The sequence below is a fragment of the Lontra canadensis genome, unplaced genomic scaffold, assembly GCF_010015895.1.
Source record: "Lontra canadensis isolate GAN:19392208 unplaced genomic scaffold, GSC_riverotter_1.0 scaffold10, whole genome shotgun sequence".
Taxonomy (NCBI): Eukaryota; Metazoa; Chordata; class Mammalia; order Carnivora; family Mustelidae; genus Lontra; species Lontra canadensis.
Genome location: NW_022631004.1, coordinates 4,321,724 through 4,346,659, shown reverse-complemented (window position 1 = coordinate 4,346,659; position 24,936 = coordinate 4,321,724). Strand labels below are relative to the sequence as shown.

Below are 24,936 nucleotides of genomic sequence, written 5' to 3'. Positions count from 1 at the left end.
ACGGCTTCCTGTCTACCGCCATCATGTCTCCTAAAGTTTTGCTTGACTGGCCTCCGTAAACTTCCATTTCCTCAGTTCACCATAAAATGGTATGATATCTGGCCCTTGTCTTCATATGCCCTTACATTCTGCCTCAAAGAGCTTGAGTCTCCTCTAGTGGATTCCCTTCTGGATTCTAGAAGCCTCTTGAGGGCAGAACTGTTCTGAGCATTTGTGTAGCTCTCCCTGTGCCTTACACATAAAAGGTATTCACTATTGTTAATAGTAATGATTCTCATCACCCGAGCCTCTAGCTTTGAAGGATGAGGGCCACTGGGTACCATCTGCTGGTGATGAGGACCAAGTTCAGTTGGCAGACACCATGACTAACAACCATTGTTAAGAGTCCTGACGGTGGGGTGCCTGGGTGGCTAAGTAGGTTAAGTGTCTGCCTTCCACTCAGGTCATGATCTCAAGGTCCTGGGATCGAGCCCCGTGTGGGGCTGCCTGCTCGGCCAAGAAGCCTGCTTCTCCCTCTCCCACTCCCCCTGCTTGTGTTCCCTCTCTCACTGTGTCTCTCTCTGTTAAATAAATAAAATCTGTAAAAGAAAAAAGAGTCCTGATGGTCCCTACTATGAGATTGATACAACAGCCCTGCCCTCAAACTTTCTGATTTAATGGGGAGAAAGTCGATGCAAATCCTGGGATTGAATGGTGGGGGAGGGCAGGGACCTGTACGCCCAACACACTCTTTGCGGTTGAGTGTGCAAGCAGCCGGTCTTCAGCTCCAAATTGGAATGTCTTGTGCACGTGTGCGTATTGGATGCAGAAGAGTGAAGTTTACCACTCTGCCATTGCCACTAGGTCACTGGAAATGGTCTAATCTGAACCTCACATAAATCAAGTCCTAAATATTAGTACAATATTATTTTTTTGCAGGCTTTGAATCTTAACCCTTCTTTTCCCTACCAGTCATTTAAAAGAAAGCCTGATTCTTTTTTTTTTTTAAGATTTTATGTATTTATTTGACAGAGATCACAAGTAGGCAGAGAGGCAGGCAGAGGGGGGAGGGGGAAGCAGGTTCCCCGCAGAGCAAGGAGCCTGATGTGGGGCTCGATCCCAGGACCCTGAGATCATGACCTGAGTCGAAGGCAGAGACTCCACCCACTGAGCCACCCAGGCACCCTCCCCCCATTCTTTTTTACCAACTAGTGTATTCGGACAAAGAGGCAGAATTTACCTGCATCTTCCAGGTTCTCAGGGGAGAACTGCTGGTCGGAAGATTTAGCCGTTTAATATATGGCCTTATGGTATGACCTTCGGGAAGTCAACCTGCATGCTCTCATTTTTGAGAAGGAAAAGAATTATTAAACTAATAACTAGCCTCCTAGCGCTCAAATGTGTGGGTTAGAAGTAGGCATCACAAGGACTGGGGTGCATGACTGCTTCGTGGTCACAGGGAAGGGTAGTTGAATCTGCAAAAGTGGCTTTCTGGGAATTTGAATACGATCCTGGTAGAGTCCTTTATTGCAGTTTCAATTATTGCAGCCTGGTGAAGAAGTCAGCTTATTTTGACAGGGAAGGATGCAAAAAACGTCTTTGTTGGTAATCTCAAGAAGCTTTGGCTAAAGCAAAACATGTGACTTTTGTTAAAAACCTGGAAGCCACGGCACGTGGTTGGCTCAGTTGGTGGAGCATTTATCTCCTGATCTTGGGGTGGTGAGTTCAAGGCCCATATTGGGTGCAGAAATACTTTAGAAATTAATTTAAAAAAATTATTAGAAACCTGGATGCCAACAAAAACTTGAGAGTGAGTCATGATCTTCGTTGCTCTCTCTTATCCCCTTCTGCACCCTCATCCCCCATCCCTGCTCCAGCCTTCTGAATTAGCCCCTCTGATTTCGTTATGGCAACTCCCCAGCCTGTCATACAGGACAAAGGTTTTGAGCCATCAGGTGACTTCTGTAGACTCTGTACCATGAGCATGAGGATTACAAGGGGCCCCTTTTTTTATAAGCTCTGGTTCAGTGAAGCTGCTGGGGTGCATTTCCTCCCTCTGCCCTCCCCTCCAGTAGACGAGGCTTAACCTGATTATGCCCAGCAGGCAAGTAGGCGCCCTTGGAAATTAGTCTCCTTCTTGAGACGACTGTGAAGAGGGCATGCTTGTAAAGGAGAGAATGCAAAGCTAGCAGATACGTCCAAATCTTTGGTAAGGGTGGAGGGTGAGGAAGGGAAATGAAGATGTGCAAACATCTAGCATTTTCTCTGCTTTCCCTTATTTATACTCCTTTTAAAATTACAAATGCGATGTGTCTTTGTGACCCCAAACTTGGGGTAAATAAGAATCCACAGTGAGATGGTATGCAATTTCCCTGGGAAGAGAAATTGTCCCTTTTGGGGGCTGGGGGCCAGGGGGTGGGTAGTTCCAGCATAAAGATAATTCCACCGTACGGTGTAAATCAAAGTCCTGTGTTCAGTCGTGTGCTGGCCCTACATTCCCTCTCCCTCTGTGTAAAACAGACACCCGGAGAGACATCACCCGTGGATCACCCCATGGGAAGCCTGAGGACAATTCGGAACTCAAAAAATCAGAAATTCTCATACCTGTGCCTTCTACAAAGGGATATGGTGGAGAGAACCCAGGGTTTTACCTTGGAAATCAGCCACATTTCAAGAAAAATGACAAGGAATTTGCTCTTTTCTGGATCCTGGTCCTGAGAATTCACCACTTACAGCAAAATACTTGGTGTGGATGTTCTACTCCATGTTAGGGCTTAACGTACAATTCAACACACGGAACTCGATCATATGCACAGAAACAGCAGATAAAAGGAACTTAGAAATGGGAGGGTAACGTGTTTCATTTATTTTAAAGTACAAGTGGCTAGCTGAATGTTTGACAGCACCTCTCTGAGTTTGAGTCCAGACAGTGGCCCCTTTCTTCAGGAAGAGGCCAGTGGTTAGGAGTGAAGATGAAAAGAGAGGTCCAGGGTTTAACCCCAGGCAGCCCTGTTCAGAGTTAGCCTGGTCAGGCCCACAGAGGGATGCAAACTGTGAGCTAATTGTGATGTTGAGTGTTTTGACAGGGATCTTCTTAGTGGCCAAGGCCATCAAAACTTGAATAACAGCACTTTCACCCAAAGGCTTACCCTGCTTCTCCAAAATTGGTCCATTTGAGTTATTTCTATATACCTGGTTTGAGAAATACTAAGATGCTAATTGTTACGGGCTGGTTTGATGATTTGCTATCACACGGAAAGTATTTGCCTTCTTAAAAATCGAAGCTTAGTGCAAAAATATTTGTTCATAATGGTCCTTACACTAAGTACAAATTCAATTTCCAAGAGGAGTAAAAAGGGCTTTACAAATCGCTAAGTCCCCAACATGTCCTTTTGCCCGCCTTTAAATGCCCTACAAAGCCTTGTACAATATGCACATGTATTATTTTCTCAAGGAAACACACACACACACGCGCGCGCACGCACACACACACACGCACACACACCCCACCACCACCACCACATACCAAAATTGTTGATTCCCTGGGTTTCTGTTTGCTGACCGCCTGTCCAGTGAGTGTTATGGTTTCAAATTACTGTTTGCTCGGGCTCTGCTTGCTTCTTCAAAGGGTAAACAATTTGAAACAGTTAAAACCAGTAGCAAAAGAAATCGCCATCTGACGTCCTCTTTAACTTAATTCCTCTAAGGGAGACGCACATACTTGTTTTTGATGATGGGAGGCGTAAAGAAGTGATACACTTTCATGTTATATTTCAAAGGTATTTTTCTCCTCAAAATTTGAATGTTACAACAGCCAGACCCTATAATGGTCGTTCATACTGATCAGCACTGTAGAAGTTATAAAGTAGAAAAAAAGGGGGGGGTTGCTGAGCTGAGGATTTTCTGGGTGAGAACCTCATTGATGTGTACAGTATTTCTCCTGTATCTGTCTCCACTTCCATCCCTGCCCCCAAAACACAAACGCACACACATGTGCACACACACACACACACACACCTTAAAAGGGAGCAAATGAACATTGGGCTCTAAGGGGACATAGCAGGAGAGAGGTCATCGGCTGTCTAATCGCCTCATTCTTATATGTTGGTAAGCGTTGCCCGTAATCTCTCTTACCCTCAAAGAAATCAGGCACTGCTGTTGACGAAGTACCTATATTTACTTCTGGCCAAGGAAATGCCTGTTGATGTCACCATGGATATCGACATCACATGCATCCCATGTGAAAGCATTTTCTTTTCTTCTTCTTCTCCTTTTCTATTTTTTTTTTTAAGTAGCCTCCACACCCAGTGTAGAGCCCAAAACAGGGCTTGAACTCACAACCCTGAGACCAAGACCTAAGCTGAGATCTAGAGCCAGATACTTAGACGATTGAGCTACCCGGCTGCCCCTCCATGTGAAAGCATTTTCTATTTAAAATTTTCAGAAATCGCTACTTAACACCCAGAGAAAAAGTTTCTCCCTCTAAGGATCAGAGCCTAGTTATTATTTACTGTACTTAAAGGCAACTTACTATTTCCATTTCTTAGCCTGTGAAAACATTTTCTCAGTTCAGAGTTGTTTAGAAAACAACAGCAGTCCAGTGCCTGAGTTCTTTTTTTTTTTTTTTTAAGATTTTATTTATTTATTTGACAGAGAGAGACAGCCAGAGAGGGAGCACAAGAAGGCGGAGCAGCAGGCAGAGGGAGAAGCAGGCTCCCTGCTGAACAGAGCCTGATGCAGGGCTCCATCCCAGGGATCCCGGATCATGACCTGAGCAGAAGGCAGATGCCCAGTGACTGAGCCACCCGGGCACCCCTGGTGTCTGCCTTTTGTCAATAAGATACTTGATGCAAATTTGCATTCATAGTGACAACAGTTCTGTTGATTTTCCTTATTTTATACTTTTCAACCTTTGAAGGGAACAAGGAGGTCTAGCAATTTCTCTTAGAAATGGCTATTACTAGGAGTGGTGAGTCTTGGCATTTGTCTGCCAAGTCTGTTTAACTACAGAGCTGGTAGACTTACTTTCTTCTGCAATTTTCCGATTTTAAGAGCAAGGGCACAGCCTATAATCTAACGCAACAACTGATTTCATCAGATATGTTTTAAGAAGAACAAAGACTAAGTAAGTCTCAGTCTGCATCCCTGAGAGAAAGGAATTTAAAAACCAGTTTGATGCCTCAATCCTATGCCAGAGGGGACTTGTTTTAGGGTGTCCCTGTGGTTTCTTGGAGGGCCAATGAAGTCAGCTCAAGCGTTAGACTTCTTCCTTAAGCAAAGAAGCCTGTTTGAGAACCATAAGGCATTTTTTAGGATGGATTCTGCAATTTGATTCATTTGGGTTTGATGGTTTTGTTGAGGAGCTCCTAATGACAGATTCCAATATAAAATGCTTGATGTAGAGGAAACCAGAAGCTTCTCAGGGCTGAGGAAGAGAAGCTGGAAGAGAGAAAATGAACAGGGCAAAGGGAAAAAGAGCAATCTGGAAAGGACAGTCTGGGGAGAGGGAAGACAAGCTGCAGACCGAGAAGTTCTTGGGCAGGTGTTGGAGCCGGTACCTGTGGGGCCCATGGCTGGGGCCACACGAAGCTAGGAACGCGCTCCAGAGAGGTGGCTGGCCAGGAGAAGTTCACACTGGCCACACTGGCCGCTGCTCTGGCACCCCTGAGGTCACAGCCGCAGCTTCCTCCAAGCCACAAATTCCAGGGGCTGGGCTGACTTTGGGCACGCCTGGCTTCAGGAGTCTTGCCAGCCTTCCCCCCAGACAGGACTGCTGGCGTTTCTGGGGTACAGACAAGAGGCTCACCTTGAGGCCCCAGCACAAGCTCAGGTGAGACGAGGTTAACAATCAGTGTATTAATGTATGAAGAACAAAGAGTCTTCTAGATTCATACCCATGAAGACACTGACTCTATCCGAGAGTTGTGCCCTGTGCTACTCAGCCACCTTTTGGCCACCTAATAGGCACAACATGTCATCAAATAAGAGCCAAAGATGAAGGCCGATGCATTCAGCCAGCAGTGTTGCTTGGGTGCAACAGAACAGTTCAGACCACAGGAGGGGAAGGGAAAATGCAGCCAATGTCAAATGAAGATCGCCACTTTCTTCCCGTCGGCACATATGTGAACCTACCAATGCTTTTGAACGGGGAGCTCATGTGATGAAATTAGACTTTCAGAAAAACACTGGCCTGACAGCAGAGTCAGAGAGAAGAGGGGAGAAGGAGAAAGGACACCAAAGCAGTGGACACAGGAGCCCAATTTAACTTCTCTAAATTAGAAAATATAGAACGGTGGATTTCTGGGCTTGGTAGGAGAATCCCATGTGATGCCTGACCCATGGCCAACAGCAAATAAATATCACCTCCCCCATCCTCTAATTGGGGAGAGTGGATGTGGATATAAAGTATAGAAGTAAGAGACATGATTTGTGGAAAGAGCAACAAATTCAGAGAATACTTAGATATAAGGAATTCAGAAGAGGAAAAGAACCAGAGGAGAGCCAGGATTTTAGATTTTAAAAATCAGGTCTTTTTTAAGATTTTATTTATTTATTTATTTATTTATTTATTTGAGAGTGAGCGAGCACAAACCCGGGAGAAGCAGGCTCCCCACAAAACAAGGAACCCGAATTTGGGACTCGATCCCAAGACCCTGATCATGACGTGAGCAGAAGGCAGACGCTTAACCAGCTGAGCTATCCAGGCGCCCCTAAGAATCAGGTCTTAAGTAAGAGGTATGGGTTGGATAAGTGCTAGTTTTACGAGAAAGATGAATTGACCATTGGACATTGAATTTGGACCTGAGATATTACAGAGACAATATGGATTTGAGAGTCGCTGACCTAGAGGTGAAGTCAGAAGTGGATTTGCCTTAGAGCTGGAGTTTTCCTGCCCCTCACTCTCCTGGACACTTCCAAGGACATACACTTAGTGGTGTGTTTATAAGTTATTGATTTTCTTTAAAAAGCTCCCTCAAGAGTTATACAAGCTTCAGGCCCTACAAAAACTGGACCCTTCCAGGTTCAAGTCAGAAGACAGAACCCATGGGATAATGGGAGACAGAGTTGGAAGAATCCAGTTACCGTCCTCAAAGGACGAAAGGGTTCAGCAGAGGAGGCCAGAGGGGCAGAGAGAAGGCCTGTAGGCCAGACTGCTGCAGGGAGATCAAAAAGACTCGTGGTTGACGATGGGTCACTGAATTTGACTCTTCAAAAAAGTGGCTCATTTGAAAGTGCATACTTAGTACAGTGTGGGGGAAGCCCTGTTTGGGGAGGTGGGAGCTGCTGAAGAGCGGCAAGTGTGCAGTGGGTGCAGACCCTTAATCTGGCCAACCCTCCAGAAAAGAAAAGGAAAGGATACCATTCTGCTCCTCACTTGTGAAATTCTTCATTCAACTTTTGCCTTTGAAATCCACAATCCTTTGGGATTAATATTAACTTCCTGAGCATGGATATCTTTCTCTTTTATTACATTTCCCACTCCCTGAGGTTTACTCTGGTCTTGGCTGGATTTACTCCTCACGTGTAATGTAAGCCTGGTCTATGGCTAATAAATGGGCTCTTGGCTGGTATTAATTTTGTTTATTGCTTTTGTTTTGCTTTGTTTTTGTTTTTGCTCTAATAGCTTCACTTTTTTCCATCCACATGGAGAATGAGTTGTGGGAGTGCAGGGGTTGAAGACCTGGGAGGAGAGACAGAAGTCATTGGGCACCAGAGACTGGAAAACTGTGGTCTGTTATCTGTTAACCAAGTCAAAGGTAAGGATGACTTCACCCCCACCCAGGGCGCCTCTCCACCCCTGCAGCTGATTTCCGACCGGCTGGTTTGCCCAGTAAAGGTTTTCTTTGACTATGTTTCTCACTGCCTGGTTTCACAAATTGTGGGGGGGGGGGGGGGGGGGGATGCGATTAAACTGTTCCCCCGTTTCTTCCTGTCAGTCTCCAGACAGCCTCCGTTCATGCTGTCTGACTTGCAGTGGCTTTTTTTCTTTGCCTTTCTTAAATATAATTGAAAGAGCCCTGCTACCATCATCACCGAAGAGATTAAAAAAAAAAAAAAAGGAACAAACCTACAGGTGGCAGGACCCAGAGAAGAGGTGACCTTGGGCAGCTCCCGCTCAGCTGGGATTTGGCTTTAAGAGCTGGGACATTACCCCCTCCAAAGCCTGCCTAGTACTCCAGGGAGAAACCAGCGTGGGGCAGAGGGTAGCCTGGCGCGCGCGCCTATGTGTGTGCGTGTGCGCGCGCGCGCGCGCGCCGAGGGTGTGCGTGCAGGAGTGTGCGTGTGCGCGGGAAGGGTGGCGGGGAGGTTGCGGCAGAGGCAGCTTGGTGGAAAGCACTTGCAGGTTCAGAAGCGGCTTGTCGCCTCCCCTCGCTGGTTACACGAGGATACCTGGCTCTTCTTCACACTCGTACTTCGCTATTTCCCGCCACCCCTACTTCCCTCGGGCGCCTTCGGGTGCGGGAAGCAGCGTGCCCGGGGGCGTCTTCCAGGCCCCCGGGGCCCCGGATAGGTGAAAGCAAGCGCCGCGGCGCCGACTCCGGCGCTCGGAGGGTGGGAGGAGGGAAGGGGCCGAGCAGGAAAGGGCGTGCTGCCCTTTGCGGCAGGCTGTGGGAGCGGGCTCGTCTGCAGCATTGTTACCTGGGGCAGCCGCTGAGCCCCGCCCCGCGTCGCCCTGCCCCCTCGCAGTCCGGAGCCGCCTGCTCCCGCTGCAGAGACCCGGCAGAGGCGTTGGCGCTGGAGCCCGCGGTGGGGATCCAGGAGCGCGCGCGGGGAGCGCGGGCCGCGGGTGAGTGGGAGCCGGGTGGCCGAGGCCGGGGCGACCGCCGCTCGGGGGGAACCGGGAGCCGGGCACTCCCCGGCTCCAGAGGGCCAAGGGCAGGGATCAGCTTGGACCCCGGGCTGCGGCGCCAAGTCTCGGCTGCCTTCGCGTCTCCATGGGAAGGGCTGGGGAGTTTTGCGCGCTCCCTCCTCACCCACTCGGGTGACTTTGGTGCCTGCACTACCCAGACTGCAGAGGACAGCGATAGGTCTCCTGAGGCCGAGACGCGCAGCTCCGGACCCGCGTCCGGAGAACGAGCTAGGTCACGGGCCGCCTCGGGGCTGGACCAGGGTCGGCTAATGGAGCTTTAGCTGCTAAGATATTTGGATAAACCGCGCCCCCACTTGATCCCCGCCCGGTCCAAGAGCGCGCCACTGGCCAGCCGGGAGCCAGGACTTGCCGCTCCAGAAAGTGGGTGCGGGGTTGGCGAGGACCGCGTCGGAGTGATGCGGACCGAGGACAGGGCGCCTCTTGCTACTGCAAACTCGTCCTGGCCGTGCGAAATTCAGATTGGAAGTTTCGCCGTCAAGTTGTCGAAGTTTGGGGAGGAAGCGGGTGGGCTGGTGGATGAGCTCCAGCCGCCACGGTGCCCCCAGCTCCGGGACGGCGGGCTCTTGGGTTTTATCCTCCGACCAAACACCAGAAGTCTCCCCTCTCTTTTTTTTTTTTTTTTTTTTTTTTTTGCCGACTCTCCCCGGCTCCCATCTGCTGGCCCGCAGTGCGGCCGCGAGGCTTTCTCCTCCGCGCCCGGGACCCAGACCCCGGACGTGGGGGAGGTGTCGCCGCGAACGTTCAAGGACCGGGCAGATCCCAAGTCCGCGAACCAGGAGATCCCCTCTTTGGCTTCCAAGCACTGAGATAACCTTCCCTCGTTAGCCTCCGCAGCCCACCCGGCTTCTGGAGCTCCGTGCGGCCGCGGGGCGGAGGGGCGGGTATCCAAGGAACCGCGCTGGGCAGGGGGGGTGGGGGCGGACCCTAAGTCTGGGTCCTCCGGGCAAGGGGGCGGGGCCGGGCGACCCCCCCCCCCCGACACGCCCAGACCCGCCCGCCCAAGGGGCCCGGGGAGGGGCGAGCGCCTGCTGCGGCCGCTCGGGTAGGTTGTGCTCCAGGACCGCGGGGCGCTCGGCGCTCCCGGGAGGCGGAGGGTCCAGTCCTTCCCCGGCGTTTGCCCTTTCGGCCCCGCCTGTTCCCGCACGGCCCGCAGCGGCCTCTCGGCGGAGCGCGCCCTCGCCCCGCCGCGGCAGCGGCCGCAGAGCCTGCGCGGCCGTGTGGGCGTCTATCTCGGCTGCGCACGGGCGCCCGCTCCCCCACCGCGTCTCCTGCCGCGGCGCAGATAAGGACCCGCGCGGCTGGGGGCTCGCGCGCGGCCGCCGGACCTCCCACTCGCGTCGCTCTTGGGGATCCGCGCGGCGCCCCCGAGCCTTCTGTGCGGCCCATCCGGGGCCGTTTGGGTGAGTGGCTGGGGCGGCACCCGGGACCCGGGGCTTGGGGGCGGAAGGACGCGGCGGATCGCCGGCCAGTGCTGTGACCTAGGAAAACTACTCTGCGTCCAGACTTCTTGAAAGCGATCGTGCCCCCCGGTGCCCCCACGTCGAATTTCTTCAGGACCTGGGAGTCAGTTTTCAAACATCTGTTTGCACAGAAATTGCCCCCAGTGTTCGGCCGTCTGTGACCCCCTCAACTGACCCACAGCTGTCTTCCTGGAATGAGTGGCCAGCGCTTCCTTCCCTCTCTTTAGAGCATCCTTTGGCGCTCGTGTGCTCCCCACCCCCACCCTCTTGGTTTGGGGACCTTGATAGAAACTGAAAATGCACATTCAGAAACAAGCGTTCTCTCTCTACTCTCTGGGTGTTGCGCTCGGGGGCATCCGTGAAGTGTTTATGTTGTGTTGCGGCTTAAATACGCTGACTGGAAACAGTCTGGAGTTCTCTCGGTGCCGCGTGCAGTGCCAAGGAGGAGGGCTGGATGCTGCCGGCTCTGGTTCGACTGTGTGATTGACATTCTGGGTTTAACGATCAAGAAAGGTTTTGAAAGATAGGCGGTCGGGGAGGGGCTTTTCCCCGGGGAATTAGTGGAGGGCAAAAATTCCATATTTTAGAATCGCCTGTACCCTCCCCACCCTCCTTTGTCCTCTGCTTTCCAAACCGGGCTTGTTCTGCCCCCATTTGTCGTTAGGAGGGTGTGGGCCAGGCCTTCCTGCCCCCACCTCATCTGTGACACAAGTCAGAAATGAAGGGGAAAGGTTTTCTGGAGGGTTTTCCTTGGCGTTCACTTTTGATTTTTGTTGACCTAGAGGGTGACTGAGCAGCTGAGCTGTCAGGCCCCACTAACCGTCTTTCAGGAAAACCTAAGCTCTGAACGGTCTTACAGGAGGAGCTTGCTTTCCTCCTAAATCTACTGAGAAAGGAAACGTACATATTTTCTCATCTTCCCTGCCACTCACTCCCTTGATGTTTCTGACACCAGGAGCAAAGTGGTGCTGGCTGTTGGGCGAGAGGGCCTCTTTGAATTCCCTTAGGAACATTTGCATTCTAAGACTTATTTTGGCCGACCAGCTAAAGACTAGAGACATGGCCCCAGCATGTGAATTAAAAATTTACATAGTTCAGTGGTGCTCTGTTGAGCTAAAACCTCTCTAGAGGGTCTGTCACTTAGACACACCCCTGATGGCTCATGATTAGCACTCGGGGCTTGAAGAGTTCTCATCTTCGGAGCCTTAGGGTGACAGCTCTGTTTTACTCAGGGCTGAACATTTGTCAGCCTTAGCAGCTGTCCTCTCTGCTGCTGAGGTCCCCAACCTGTAGGTGGGATGTTAAATACAAACCTGTCTCTGGCTGCCCTGGGAAGGTAGATGGGACCCTTGACATTTTCCAGACAGAGCCAAGACTAATTTCATTGTCCCTGCTGGCAGTTGGCAGCTGTGAGAAGCAGCAAGCTTTTCAGGGCTGCAGCATTACCTGTGGGGTAGCAGACTTGGAGGGTATGCGTTTGCATCTTTGCTGGGAACTGTACCCTAGTAAATGAAATGTTCTTTGTTTATCCTCCGTTTTAATATGTTATGAGACTGTGGAAAGGGTTAGAATGTCTGTCTGCACTCTCTTTTTCCTGTGCCTCTTTGACACTGGAAATCCTGCCCAAAGGGAAAGCCCTATCAAAGCCCTATTGAAGCCAGTAGTAAAAGCATTAGCATCTTAGCTAATCATTGCTGGAGAATTTATTCATTAGAAGCTGCTGGGGGCCTAGGACCCTTATTTGGTACCCTGGGAAAAAATGAGCCAGACAACATACCAGTAACAGTGTTGTAAATTTCATTTTGTTCTTTGGACTTTTAAAAATAACATTCTTTCTCTAGATGGGGCCTCACTAACACTTGTCACTTTTTACTTTGACAAGCCTGTATCTTGTACTTCTTGTGTGCAATGCGCGGGTGCGCGGTACTCAAAAAGACTCGCATCCTTTGGAGCTTTAGTGTCAGAAACTAGTGCTGGTTTGAGTGTAGTCTTTCTCACTCTCTCACACACACACACTCCTTATTTGCTGTGTGAGTTTTAATGGCACATCTGTGGATAGACTTACACAGCACAAGGGGAGTCCCTGCTTTGTAAGATGGAGACTTTTTTAAGGTTATCGCCATTCTTTTTTTTTTTCTCCAAAGATTTTATTTATTTATTTGAGAGAGAGACAGTGAGAGAGAGCGTGAGTGAGGAGGAGGTCAGAGAGAGAAGCAGACTCCCCGTGGAGCCGGGAGCCTGATGTGGGACTCGATCCCGGGACTCCAGGATCACGATCTGAGCCGAAGTCAGTCGTCCAACCAACTCAGCCACCCAGGTTATCGCCATTTTTAACGGGAATAATGTGCAAACGAGTCAGCATATCTGCAGTTGGAGGTGAATTGGAGGATTAGCAACTCTTCAATACATGAGATGTTTTATGTACAGAAGTATTTTAAACTATGTAAGGGATAAACAGCCAAGATTACCTGTGCAGTCTTGAAAAAAGAAGAGTTCAAATGTAACTATAAACTGTAATTGACAATGAGTCATTGCTTAAGGGGTGCCAGCTATGAAAACAGCCTAGTTATGCCCCTAATGGTAATTATGCAGACTCCTCTTAAAAGCCAGTTGCATCGCAAGTGAACTAGAAGTTGGCTTGGATAAATAATTTCGGTTTTACTTTCTAAAAAATTATGCAGCAGGGATGGCTACACAGCACTGCAGATGTACTTAGTGTCGCTTATACACAATTATAAATGGTTAAAATGGTAAAAAAAAATGCAGTTAGTAGCTGACAATATGTCTTCTACACATGCATAGCTTTCAAAAGTTAAATTTTCATGTTTCATAAAAACATTTGTGCTTGTTATTATTTATTTATTTATTTATTTGGCGGGGGAGGGGCAGAGAGGGAATTTTAAGCAGGCTCCACCACGCCCAGCATGGAGCACAACTCGGAGCCCAACTCCGGGGTCGATCTCACAACCCTGAGATCATGACCTGAGCCAAAATCAAGAATCAGATGCTAAGTGACTGAGCCAAGCAGGCACCCATGTTCTTATAATTTAGAGATAGCATAATATATAATCACTGAGTTTTGAAGAAGGACAAAGCTAGTAACGTAGAAAGCAAAGAATGGGACTATTAAAGGTATTTTTCTAGCAGCCAGGAGTAACTTAACATTTTATCCATGAACCCAATACATATTTTAAAGAAAATACAGTACCTGTGAAAGTGAAGAGAAATCATATATACATACGACATTGGTTATTGTTAATAGTATCTTGGTACATGTATTAGCTCATTTATTCTTATGCAAACCAATGGAACAATATATTTTTATATTATAGATAAGGATGCTGAGACATAGGTTCAGCAGCCTCCCTCACCTCAAACTGCACATCTAAGGAGAAGAACCAAGATCTGAGGAAAAAATGGTCTATTTCTAGAGTCTCTGCTCTTCTTCCCAAGGCAGTCCTGCCTTTTATGCCTGGTTCTGTGTAAAGCATTTCATAATATTTGAATTAGTGCTATCAGACAGTTTATACATTTTCCGTTAACCTGTCCTTACGTCTGAAGAAATGAAGTTGTTTTGACCTCTGTTTTCACATCAGGTCCATAACAACTCTGTGCCAAAAACAGACATTTAAAGGCCAATGAAAACACAAGCCAGAAATATAACTCAGTGACTGTGGCTCAGGGATAGATGTGTGGCTGGTATGATGCGAGCAGCATATTTTTGTGTGTGTGTCTTCTCTGCTGAGAGTGTCACAGAAGAAGCCAAAGAGGTTGGCGTGAAGTTCTGGTTGTTTCTGCAGAGTGGCTTAACTAGAATCTAAAGTGATAGCGTTGGCAGCAATGAGAGAGGTCATGGAATGGATCCCAGCCTCCTAGTTTTACAAAGGACAGAACGGAAGTCTAGGGAGGTGAAGTGACTTGTCTAAAATGTAAGCAGTAAAGTTTGATTTGAGCTACAACATTTAATCTTCACACCTAGTGTTCTTTTCTCTGTTTGCGGCGAGCAGGAACATGGTGGCCCTGAGTCTGGGGGAATGAGTTTGGTTGCTATTTTATCATTTCCAGATGCCCTGCCTCATCTCTGCAATGCAGAGGATACCCTTTGACCAAGTGACTGGTAGGGGACACGTCCACACAGGAGAAAAGCAGGGTCGTCCACGACTACCTAATGCTTCAGCCATTTGGGTAATTCCCCTAGGGCTCGGGTATCCATTGCCTAAGGAAGAGAAGCCAGTTAGTGAACAAGTAGTTTATTCATAAAGTGAGCGATGCTTGCAGAACCTACAGCAGGTTCTCAATAAATATGTGTTTTATTGATGAATGGAAGGTTTCCAGGTTGGGGTTGTTGCTGCTGCTTTGGCAGCATTTCCAGGCAGTAAAATTTTGTCTGGTTCACATTTAGAAAAGTATTAGTCCCTCTTTATGCTCTTTTGGATGTGTTGCCTCTCATGGATTGTAATACCCAGCCGCCGCAGGAAGACCTGCGCTGGGCTCTGAAGGGAACTAGCTGGCATTCAGATGTTTTCTTGTACCGATGTAAGGCTGTTTTATCTTTGTAGGTTTGGAAGATGACACACAACCCTGTTGCCTTTTTCTCTGGCAGCCGACCAGTGAGTGAAAAAGTATGACACAAGTTTAATGTTTGTGTCTGCTTCCCCAAGGCCAAGAAATTATCTCCTTAGAAGGCAACAGTACTATGCATGTTATGAATTGTGTCTCCTTGGTCAGCGATAAAGAGAATGGGACGATCACCACGGCAGCCGGCTTCATGATCCGGGAAACAGCACCACGGCCGCCGCCTCCTCCTCCTCCTCCCCCACCTCCACCTCCACCATGTCCCTATTCAGGGGAGGGCTTTCCTCCCTCTCCTCCTCCTCCCCCCCCACCTCCACTCCCCGGGGGGCCTCCGCTCCCACCTCCCCCTCCAGGACTACCCCCAGCTTCTCACCTGAATGGCTATAGCCACCTTGGTAAGAAAAAGCGGATGAGAAGCTTTTTTTGGAAGACCATTCCAGAGGAGCAAGTTCGTGGCAAAACCAATATCTGGACTTTGGCCGCCAGGCAGCAGCATCACTACCAAATTGACACAAAGACCATTGAGGAGCTCTTTGGACAGCAAGAAGATACTACTACCAAGTCTTCCCTTTCTAGGAGAGGAGGAGCCTTAAATTCATCCTTCAGGGAGGCTAGGGAAGAGGTAAGAATGGATTGGGTTGGGGCAAGGGTGGGCATAATCCTGCACATACTGCATTGTTTTGTGTTTGGAAGGGTGTGTACATTTCTAAACTTGCTAAATCACTGAGAAATAAGATAATGCAAGTGCATGTGCTCTGGAAATGATAGAAAGGGCCTTATATGATGAGCTTGAGCTGACTAGCAGGAAAGTGTAAGAAGCGCGCATGCCACATCCTCCCAGACATCCCGGTGGATTATGACCTCACGCTGAGAACATGCTATGTGGGGCCATCGTTCTTTGGCCTCTCAGCACTGCCCTGTCTCCAGCACATCTGCTGCGGTTTCCCCTGGTGGAGCAGTTCTGCCGAAGTCCACATTGTTAGTCTCTGTGGAAACAAAAACCCAAGTTCCTGAACTCCACTAACTGAGATTAACTGGAACTTTCTGAGACAGAATGCCCTTTGTTAAAGACACCCTTAACTAATATATGTCTTGAAGATTTTATCAGTATTTTTCTCTCTAGTTTTCCTTCCCTAAGTGTTAGAAGGGAGCCTTCATTCCTCAGAGCTCTGGATTGAGCCGTGGCCTTTGTGGAATAGAGATTTCCAGAGAGTTTGAAGCGTAAAGCTGGTTTTAGGTGGATTTCCTAAGAAACATTTCCAGTGAGCAGTAAATGCCTTACACTGAGAACAAAGTAAAGCTGGCAGGTTATAAGAAGTTCACCTCGAAAGCATGGCTTCAGGGCTGCCAATAACCATATATTCTGGAAACTGAGCTAAAACATGCATTTAAAAGTACTCTGTTTAGAAACAAAGTAAATTGAGAAACCTCTGCTTACTAGCAGAAGTACTGAGGAAAGTAGAGATTGAAAGGAAAGAATGTTGAACACCAAAAATGGAAAGTGGGGTGGAGGGGTGGGCAACAACGTATCATTTTTAAAATCTGTTCTACAGGAGCAGAGGCTATAGGTCAAAGATGGAGTGACTCAGGTAAGTGTGGGCAGGGCTCCAGGATGAAGTAGCACCCTTCTACATAATTGAATTCTCAAGCCGACGGTATTGACCTCTTTCCTCTGTCTGGCTCAGGAACAGGTTAACTTCTCTCCATGGGTTCACTTGGGGGGATTCACTTGAAATTGGTGATTTAGTCCCCTGTTGAAATAGCCAGGAGTCTATGAACTATAAAATGCAGAGAATGCTAGGATTAGAATTAAATGTGAACTGTGAAATAAATCTGAGAGGAAGTCTTGAGGACAGCCCCTCATGCCCTCGCCCGCCGAACTCCGACCTTCCCTGTTCTTCCCTTTCTGAAGAGCCCTTTTATTTCTTAGTGGATCCTTTCAGTTTTGGACGGAGCAAGAAATCACTTCCTTAGTACCCTGGCCTTTGCCCCAGCTTCCAGCAGAGACTCCTTGCTGTACCGTAGGGCATTTCTCACCATTGTTTCCTAGCTCTCCTTACTGAATTTCAAGAATTTGGAAGGAAAGAGTGGATGGGTACAGCGGGAAATGGAGTGTACCTCTCAGGAAACCACCTGTAACAACCAGAAGGGGGTCTAGCTCACAATACTGCTGAGGGAGCATCTACCAGGTTAGAATGCATGGCCTCCCTTATAAATATTTTTATAATATAACATAATATATGATATGATATGATGTAATATAAGTAAATTGATTTTGGAAAATGATAGTTCCAGGGGCTGCTGGAACTCACAGCTTTAGGTTTGCTAATTCAAGAGCAGGTAAAAGCACTCAGGGAGGGAGGGAAGTAGCAGGGATAAAATACACATTACATTTACCATCTTAACTGTTCATAAATGTGCCGTTCAGTGTCAGGAAGCTCATTGACATTGTGGTCCAACCGTCACCACCACTCCCCCATAGAACTCTTCCCATCTTACAGAATTGCAGCTCTGTACCCGTTAAGTCCTGTCTCCCCATTCCCTCCGGCCTTCAGCCCCACCAACCACCTTTCTGCTTTCTGTCTCTAAAAATTTAACCACTCTATATGCCTTATGTAAGTGGGATCATATAGTATTTGTTTCTTTGCAACTGGAATATTTCAGTTTGCATAATGTTGTTAAGGTTCATCTGTGTAGTACGTGTCAGAATTTTAAGGCTGAGTGATAATTCCTCTGTATATATACCACATTTTGTTGATCTAGTCATCCATTGATGGATATGTGGGCCTCCACCTTTTGGCTATTATGAATATGGTGCGATGAATATGGGTGTGTGACTGTTTTTAACACTGGTAGGTCCTAATCTGAGAGAAGTTGCTAGAAGGAAAAATTAAACCACCATGACCATGTGTCATAAGATAATCTAACTTTTCAACTCTTTAGAACTCAAGTAGGATGAGTAGTTTAGGTGGATGGATTTGAGTGTGTATTAGGCAATATCATCACATAACAAAGGGTTATCCAGAATTATTTTTAATTTTTCATGCTATCTCCAACATGGTTGGAAGTATTATATATATAAAATATTTATAAATATGTTAATACTTATAAATAATTCATAAATAATTGTATATTATATTTAATTTTTAAATATATAAATTAATAAATATGTGTGTGTGTGTGTGTGTGTGTGTGTGTATATATTTCGTAGTAAAAGAATACAGTACATGCTATTTTCTGCCCTCATTAGACTTTCTCCTAAGGAAATTACAACTCAGCAGAGTGATAGTTTCACAAGGTCCAGTGATAAGTTTTCCAATTTACTCAGAAGGAGCAAATGGAATCCAGGGTTGAAAGTAGTAGTTCCCACTCCCTGTCTGCGTGGAGTGGAGAATACCCTAATGAGCACGTTTGGCAGAGGGACCCGTCCTGAGCCTGGAAACACAGGCCATGATTTGGAGCACCTCAGGGATCAGATAATGTCCCTTTGAAACATAATAACCTCCTGCAGAAATGGCCTGCCATTATGTGGTTGGCTCTTACTTGAAAGGGCTTATAAAGCCTTACAAATAAGTTTCATTATATTCCAGACAAAGGAGTTGCTGGAAGATAAGCAAGAGCTGGGTTCAGGAATGGTTGAATTTAGGAAGAACAACACTCAAGAGAGTAAATTAGAACATTTAGTAAGGGGGAGGGGGGGCAAGGTTATGAAATATTACTAACCTTGTGTTTTTGTTACCTAAAAATTAACCTGAGGAGGCTACAAATGTTATAATAATAATTAAACTATAATAAAATAATTAGAAATAACAAAACTAAATAACGGGGATTAGTAATAACCCAAGTCAGCTCAAACTCCACCTTCTTCGCAGAGTCCACTGACCTCTTCCCTGAGATGTTTTCTGTCTGCCTGTCCCCGCTGTTCCCAGCCCCTTCAGCATCACTCACACTGGTCAGCTGGGTCTCATGTCTCCCATTAGAATCTACAATGCTTTTAAAGGAAGGGACAGGGTGCCTGGGTGGCTCAGTCGGTTAAGCATCTGCCTTTGGCTCAGGTCATGATCCCAGGGTCCTCGCATTGAGTCCCACATCAAGCTCCCTGCTCGGTGGGGAGTCTGCTTCTCCCTCTGCCCCTCCCCACTGCTTGTGCTCTCTTTCTCTCAAATAAAATTAAAAGAAAAAAAAGTGACAGTCTTAGCTAGTTGATACCCTCTAAAGGAAATTAAAGGTAGCTGAGCTGACAGAAGGGAGCAAAGGGAGTGTTTATCAGTATGATAGATCAATATGATCAAAAGCAGGATTGACAATACACAAGATGAACGAGGCCTGAGGATGTAGTATAAAACAAGGTAACTACAGTTGATAACACTGTGTTGGATAATAGAACCTTGCTAAGAGAAAAGAACTTAAATGTTCTCACTGAAAAGGAGGAACCAAAGATGACCGTGAGGTGGGGGGCGCGGAGTCCTTTCACCATGTTTACGTATATCAAATAAGCGTGATGCACACCTTAAATATCTTGCATTTTATTTGTTAATTATACCTCAATAAAAGTGAAATAAAAAAGGAAAAAAACCCACAAATGTTGGAATACATGAGATCATTCTAGATGCTGTCTGTAATAATTTTATAATTAAAATTAATATTACCTTAGGAGAAATAACTAAAATTCCTTATTAGGAGAAGAGATCAAAGAAGAGAGGAAGGGAGGATGGAAGGAAGATTGCTTTTTCTAATTTTCTGAGCAGTAATAACTTATTCTCTCACTCCAATTTATTCTTTCTCAACTTTTGTTATGTTTTCAGTATGTTCCAGAATTCTGGGACATGCTCAATCCAGAACTATAGAACTAGATGAGTATTTGAAATACATTTGAAAGGAGGGGGAAAAAAAAGACGCTTCAGCTAGGTTTTTATCCCCACCCCCACCGTCCCCCAGCCTCGAGTCAGGCTGGAACATTTCCCAGTTGGCAGCCAACCAAAATGAAAAAGAAAATGAAAAAAACAAAACAAAACAAAAACATCAAAAACCAAAAGCTATGTCTATATAAGAGGATACAGGAAGATTTTTTTAAATTTTGCTTTTCCAAATTTGACATAGCATTGAAATAACCACCACTTAGTGGTACTTAGAAAGGGAAGCCGTCTTTGACCTATTGAAAGAAACGTGGCTTAACCATTTCTACTGCCTTGAGGACATCATGCTCAGTGAAATAAATCAGTCTCAGGAGGACAAATACCATATGATTCCACTGGTGTGAAGTTTCCCAGAACAGTCAGACTCACAGAAATGGAAAGCAGAAAAGTGGTTGGCAGGGGCTAAAGGCAGGAGGGGGAGTTAGGACTTAATGGGTACAGAGCTGCAGTGCTGTAAGATGGGAAGAGTTCTGTGGGGTTGTGGTGGTGATGGCTGGACCACAATGTCCGTGCTCTTCCTGACACTGACCATTTAAAAATGGTGCAGGAGGGGGGCTCCTGGCTGGCTCAGTCGGTAGAGTATGCCTCTCCTGATCTCGGGGTCGTGAGTTCAAGCCCCACATTGGGGTAGACATTACTTTAAAAAAAGATAAAAGTGGTTAAGATGATAAATGTTACATTTTTTTTCTTTTTTTAACCACAACTAAAATACAAAAGCTGCTTCTTCCTTGAAAGACTATGGGAGGCAGATTGTGTAGGGGATTGCTTGTGGATGAATGTTCTGGAATCATAGAAGAAAAGAGGGGTGCTTAAAGGGTTGCGGTGGAACCAATCAGAGCCCTGCCCGAGTGCTGTAGTCTCAGTGTTTCAGAGGGAGACCCGACAGCCCTGGTCAGCCGGGCCGTGTGTGGGGACACTGGTTCTCCAGCAGGGCCACCTCCCATCCTAGTGGGAAGTCCTCAGAACCACGTGAATAGGACGTTGTATTTTGTTCCCTTGTTCTCCCAGGCTGGCGTAACTCTTTGGTGGCCCTTGATGGGAAAGCCTGTGCGCTCTGTAGTACTCGGGCTGTCCCTGCTGTTACAGGCCCTGATTTCAGTGGGGGTCCTGCCTCCCTGCCCTGTGGTGTCCAGAAAAGAAGATTTTGGTTGATTGGAACTGGTGGGCAGGGAGGGAGCTGGGTTAGGCCATCCTTGTTCCTGAGGCTGTCTGTTGTGGCCTGTGCCACTGGCACATGCGCAGTCCAGTGATCTGGGGGATTCCAGAACACTGCCCAGTCCCACACACACAGGTTCCTGAATTGTCCAGCTTTGAGCTGGCAAGCATTTGGGGAGTAAGGTAAGCTAATTTGCATGTGAAGTGACAACCCGCTTTAAAAGACTTTAACAAACACTTTTATAACACTGCTTTAGAAGGATCCGGTGTGACAGCCTGTGAGGAAGAATCAGCTCGCATGCTAGGCAAGTCAGAGGATGCCAGAAGAGAGCAGGACTGCCCCTGGAATGCTATCAGTTTTCCTGCTGTTTGGATAAGGCTCTGGGCTCTCTTTGCCCTATAAGGTGCTCAGTGATGGCCAGCCCAGGTTTTTCCTTAGGAGTATTGCTGAATTCTCTTGAAAAAATTTTTATAAGGTTTTATTTATTTATTTGTCAGAGAGAGAGTGAACACAAGCAGGGGGAGCAGCAGAGGGAGAGGGAGAAGCAGGCTCCCGGCTGAGCAAGGAGCCCAGTGCAGATGCAGGACTGACCTGAGCAGAAGGCAGATGCTTGACCGACTGAGCTATCCAGGTGTCCCTCTGTTAAACTGGTGGCCAATTTCTGAAGCTTTGCTTCAAGTGGTGGAGGTAGCCGCTGCCCCAGGCTGTAGCTGCTACCCTGAGTCAAGGGGCACTCATGATGGCAGCTCCTAGAGGCTGTCTCAGCTGTGAGAATATGATTTCTATCCATCATCTCCCACATAGAGCTCTGGAGTTGCTAGGGGACTTGGCCAGGCCCTAGGGGTGGCTTTCTTTAGATCTGCCCCCATTCCTGGAGTGGATACCAGTCCGAGGCTGGTGGGGAAGCCTGGCCCCTTCTCTCTTTTCCTGTATCCTAGCGATATTCAAACTCACAGGAACTAGAGTGAGAAGGAACCCGAGAGACCCAGACTAGCATTTCAGTTCTCGTGTTGCTTTGGGAAAGGGATAATGTGACATCTCTGAGGCTCGGTTTCCTTATCTGTCAAATAGGAGTAAAAAGAATAATTTCTCCATCCCTTTTCCAGGGGCAGGAGCTATAAACCTAGGTCGGGGACATGGAGTGTCAGGGGGTCATGGGTGGGGCTTGGAGTTGGGGGCGGGAGAGGGTGCTGCCATCCAGGGTTAAATAGAGCAAGAGGTGGTGATTTAATGAGAGAAATAAGAAAGAAGTTTTTTCCTCATTCTGGGTAGAGGTGAGTGCCGAGGGAGTCCTTTGGATACAAATACTACTGTATCAGTATACGTGTTCTTACTTGTGGCTTTTTAATTGATGGATTATAATATACACTTGTTTTCTGTTGTACTAAATTTAGATTCCTCTGTTTCGTATGCACTTTCCTCTTTAAAGGGTGTTATGTTTGACGGGTTTTATTCTCTGCCCGTTTTCTCCCCTCCTTTCACACCGAGCTTGAACTGCAGTCCCTGGGTAGGTTTCCAATAAGGAGCCCGCCCTGTGCGCCTGGGAGTTTATTTTATGGCTGGTAGGTGATTGCATGAACATGAAATAAACCCCTAGGATAGTAAATAATGTGATTGTTTAAGATCAACCTTCAAAAGAAGGCAGCCACACTCCCGTAAAAATTTAACCTTATAGCCAGGAAGTGCCATTAAATTTGGTTAACAGTTCTCGCTGCTGCTAAGAAACTTACAAGCAGGCCTAGAGAACAGGAATTTAACCTGGAACCTGATTCGCTTTTGTTCACAAATGAATCACATACATTTGGAAGGGAAGAGAATCATAACAACATTCCTGTTTTAGCTAGTCTCCCTTTACCAAAAAACAGTTGGGAAAAAAAAAACAACAACAACAAACCTATGGCAATGTTAAGGTGATCTTTTCCTCCATGTATCTTGGATTTTCCCTTCCAGAGAAAGAAATGGCTTCTGTATGAATGTTTATGTATGTATGTATGTATTTATAAAGATTTTATTTATTTATTTTAAAGATTTTATTTACTTAAGAGCGAGAGAGAGAACCCAAAGGAGGTGAGGGGTAGAGGGAGAAGCAGACTCCCTGCTGAACGGAGAGCCCGATGCGGGCTTGATCCCGGGACTCCTGGACTCTTGGACTCTTGGACCCCGGGATCATGACCTGAGTAGAAGGCAGACACTTAATCAACTGAGCCACCCAGATGCCCCGGCTTCTGTTTTTAATAACAACATCCTCCCCACCCCCTGCCGAGCAAAGTTTCTGTCTAATTTCTAGTCTGATAAAACCCTGCCCAATTTTTCATTTTGAACAGCTAAAACCTATTGTAGCCCAAATCTGGGTTTTGACAGTATATTCAAATGGCACCATATTTCATTAAGTCGAAGATGCTGTGCATTGTCAGACACATCCTGATTCCAGTGATGTTAATATGCATGGTTAGACTTGGTGAAATACAGCACAACAGTTTTCCTTTTTAAATTCTGAGTAAATAAAACATAGAAGACTTTCTTACCTTCCCCTGAAGGACAATATATGAAGGACACATATTCTTTCTCAATGAAAAGAAATTTATCTTTTAGAAAAAAATTAATTTTATTACATTTCTTAAAATAACAGTACTGGTCCTTCTACATCCCTAAAGCAGGGTTTGGAACTCTGCAGTTGCTTGAGTTATTTTTTGCTTTCTTAGTTCAAATCTCATATGATCTGGCTATGCTAACACAGCTGTTTTTCAAATTTGAGCTTTTAAATGAGGGCTATATTATTCTAAGAGGAAATAGCTAAATTTAAACAATTTTAATATACATTGTTCATTAATAATTATATAAGATAAGGGGCACGTAGGTTGTTCATTCAGTTAAGTGTCTGACTCTCGGTTTCAGCTCAGGTCATGATCTCAGGGTCCTGAGATCGAGCTCTGAGTCAGGCCCTGCACTGAACATGGAGCCTTCTTGGGATTCTCTCTTTCTCCCCCTGCCCCTCCCCTAGCTTGTGCACACACACCTTCTCACTCTCTTTCAAAAAAAAAAAAAAAAAAGTTAAGTAAGATTAAAATAGATATGTATTATTATAGTTAACAAAATAGATCATTGCAGGAAGTTTGGGGAGATGATAATATTTTAAGATTTGCAAAACTGTGTTAGGTATGCCAATTAATAACCAGATTTACACACTGGAAGTTATTCTTTCATAATTAGTGTTGTATTTTGATAGGCTTTACTTCTCTTCTTCCCTCCCAAGTCTTCTCATTTGTAATAGACTTCTGTGTGTGTGTTCTTTTCCAGATTACTGTCTTGGATGCAAAACGGAGCATGAACATTGGGATATTTCTTAAGCAATTTAAGAAGTAAGGTTTTTGCACACATTTGCAACTTTAGGCATATCCCTGGTGTCAGCATCAGTCTGTGGGTGTGGCTGAGCTGAAAATTCAGCTTCTAACATGAGCGAAATTCATTCCTCATACCTGCCTACCCTCCTTCAACACACGGCGTGATGAGTGTGCGAGTGCCTGTCGCTCTCTGCTCTTTTCCTGCAAGGAAGCATAACCTAGTGGCTTGAAATACAGGCAGAGTTGCCTAAGGGTATCTGTTCAAGCCTGTCATGCTGGGGAATTTATGAATTCACCTATAGTGTTGCCCCTCAGCGGAGGTTGGACTGGTCAGAAGACAGTGGTGAAATACCAGTGTTCTAAAGTGGAGAGGAGAGGCTCGCCAGGGTTCCATGCGACCAAAGGGGATTGCTTTTCTTCTCCCAGAGAAGACTCCTATGGTTTGCTGCCACTTTCAGCTTTTCTGGGATGCCCAAGGGTGGGCTTCTGGGTGTAGGGGCCTCTGGGCTGTGTGTTGGGACCCCCGCTTTCCCTGGCATTGGGTCTCCTGTGATTGCTGACACAGCACGTCCCTCCGACTGGGAAGAAGGCGGGATGGGCAAAGGGTCAAGGTGATTTGTTTTAGTTTCCACTGACT

The 24,936-nt window shown here is 46.7% G+C and overlaps 1 protein-coding gene across 1 annotated transcript in view; it reads left to right on the top strand.

Moving 5' to 3' along the window:
• Positions 1-8,689: 8,689 nt before the first annotated feature.
• Positions 8,690-24,936, top strand: part of FHDC1 (FH2 domain containing 1) — a 37,579-nt gene continuing 21,332 nt past the window's right edge. Inside the window, exons 1-3 of the mRNA XM_032855501.1 lie at positions 8,690-8,767; positions 14,871-15,508; positions 24,256-24,317. Coding sequence (XP_032711392.1) covers positions 15,008-15,508; positions 24,256-24,317 — 563 coding nt within the window. The 5' untranslated portion in view covers positions 8,690-8,767; positions 14,871-15,007. The remainder of the gene's footprint in view (positions 8,768-14,870; positions 15,509-24,255; positions 24,318-24,936) is intronic.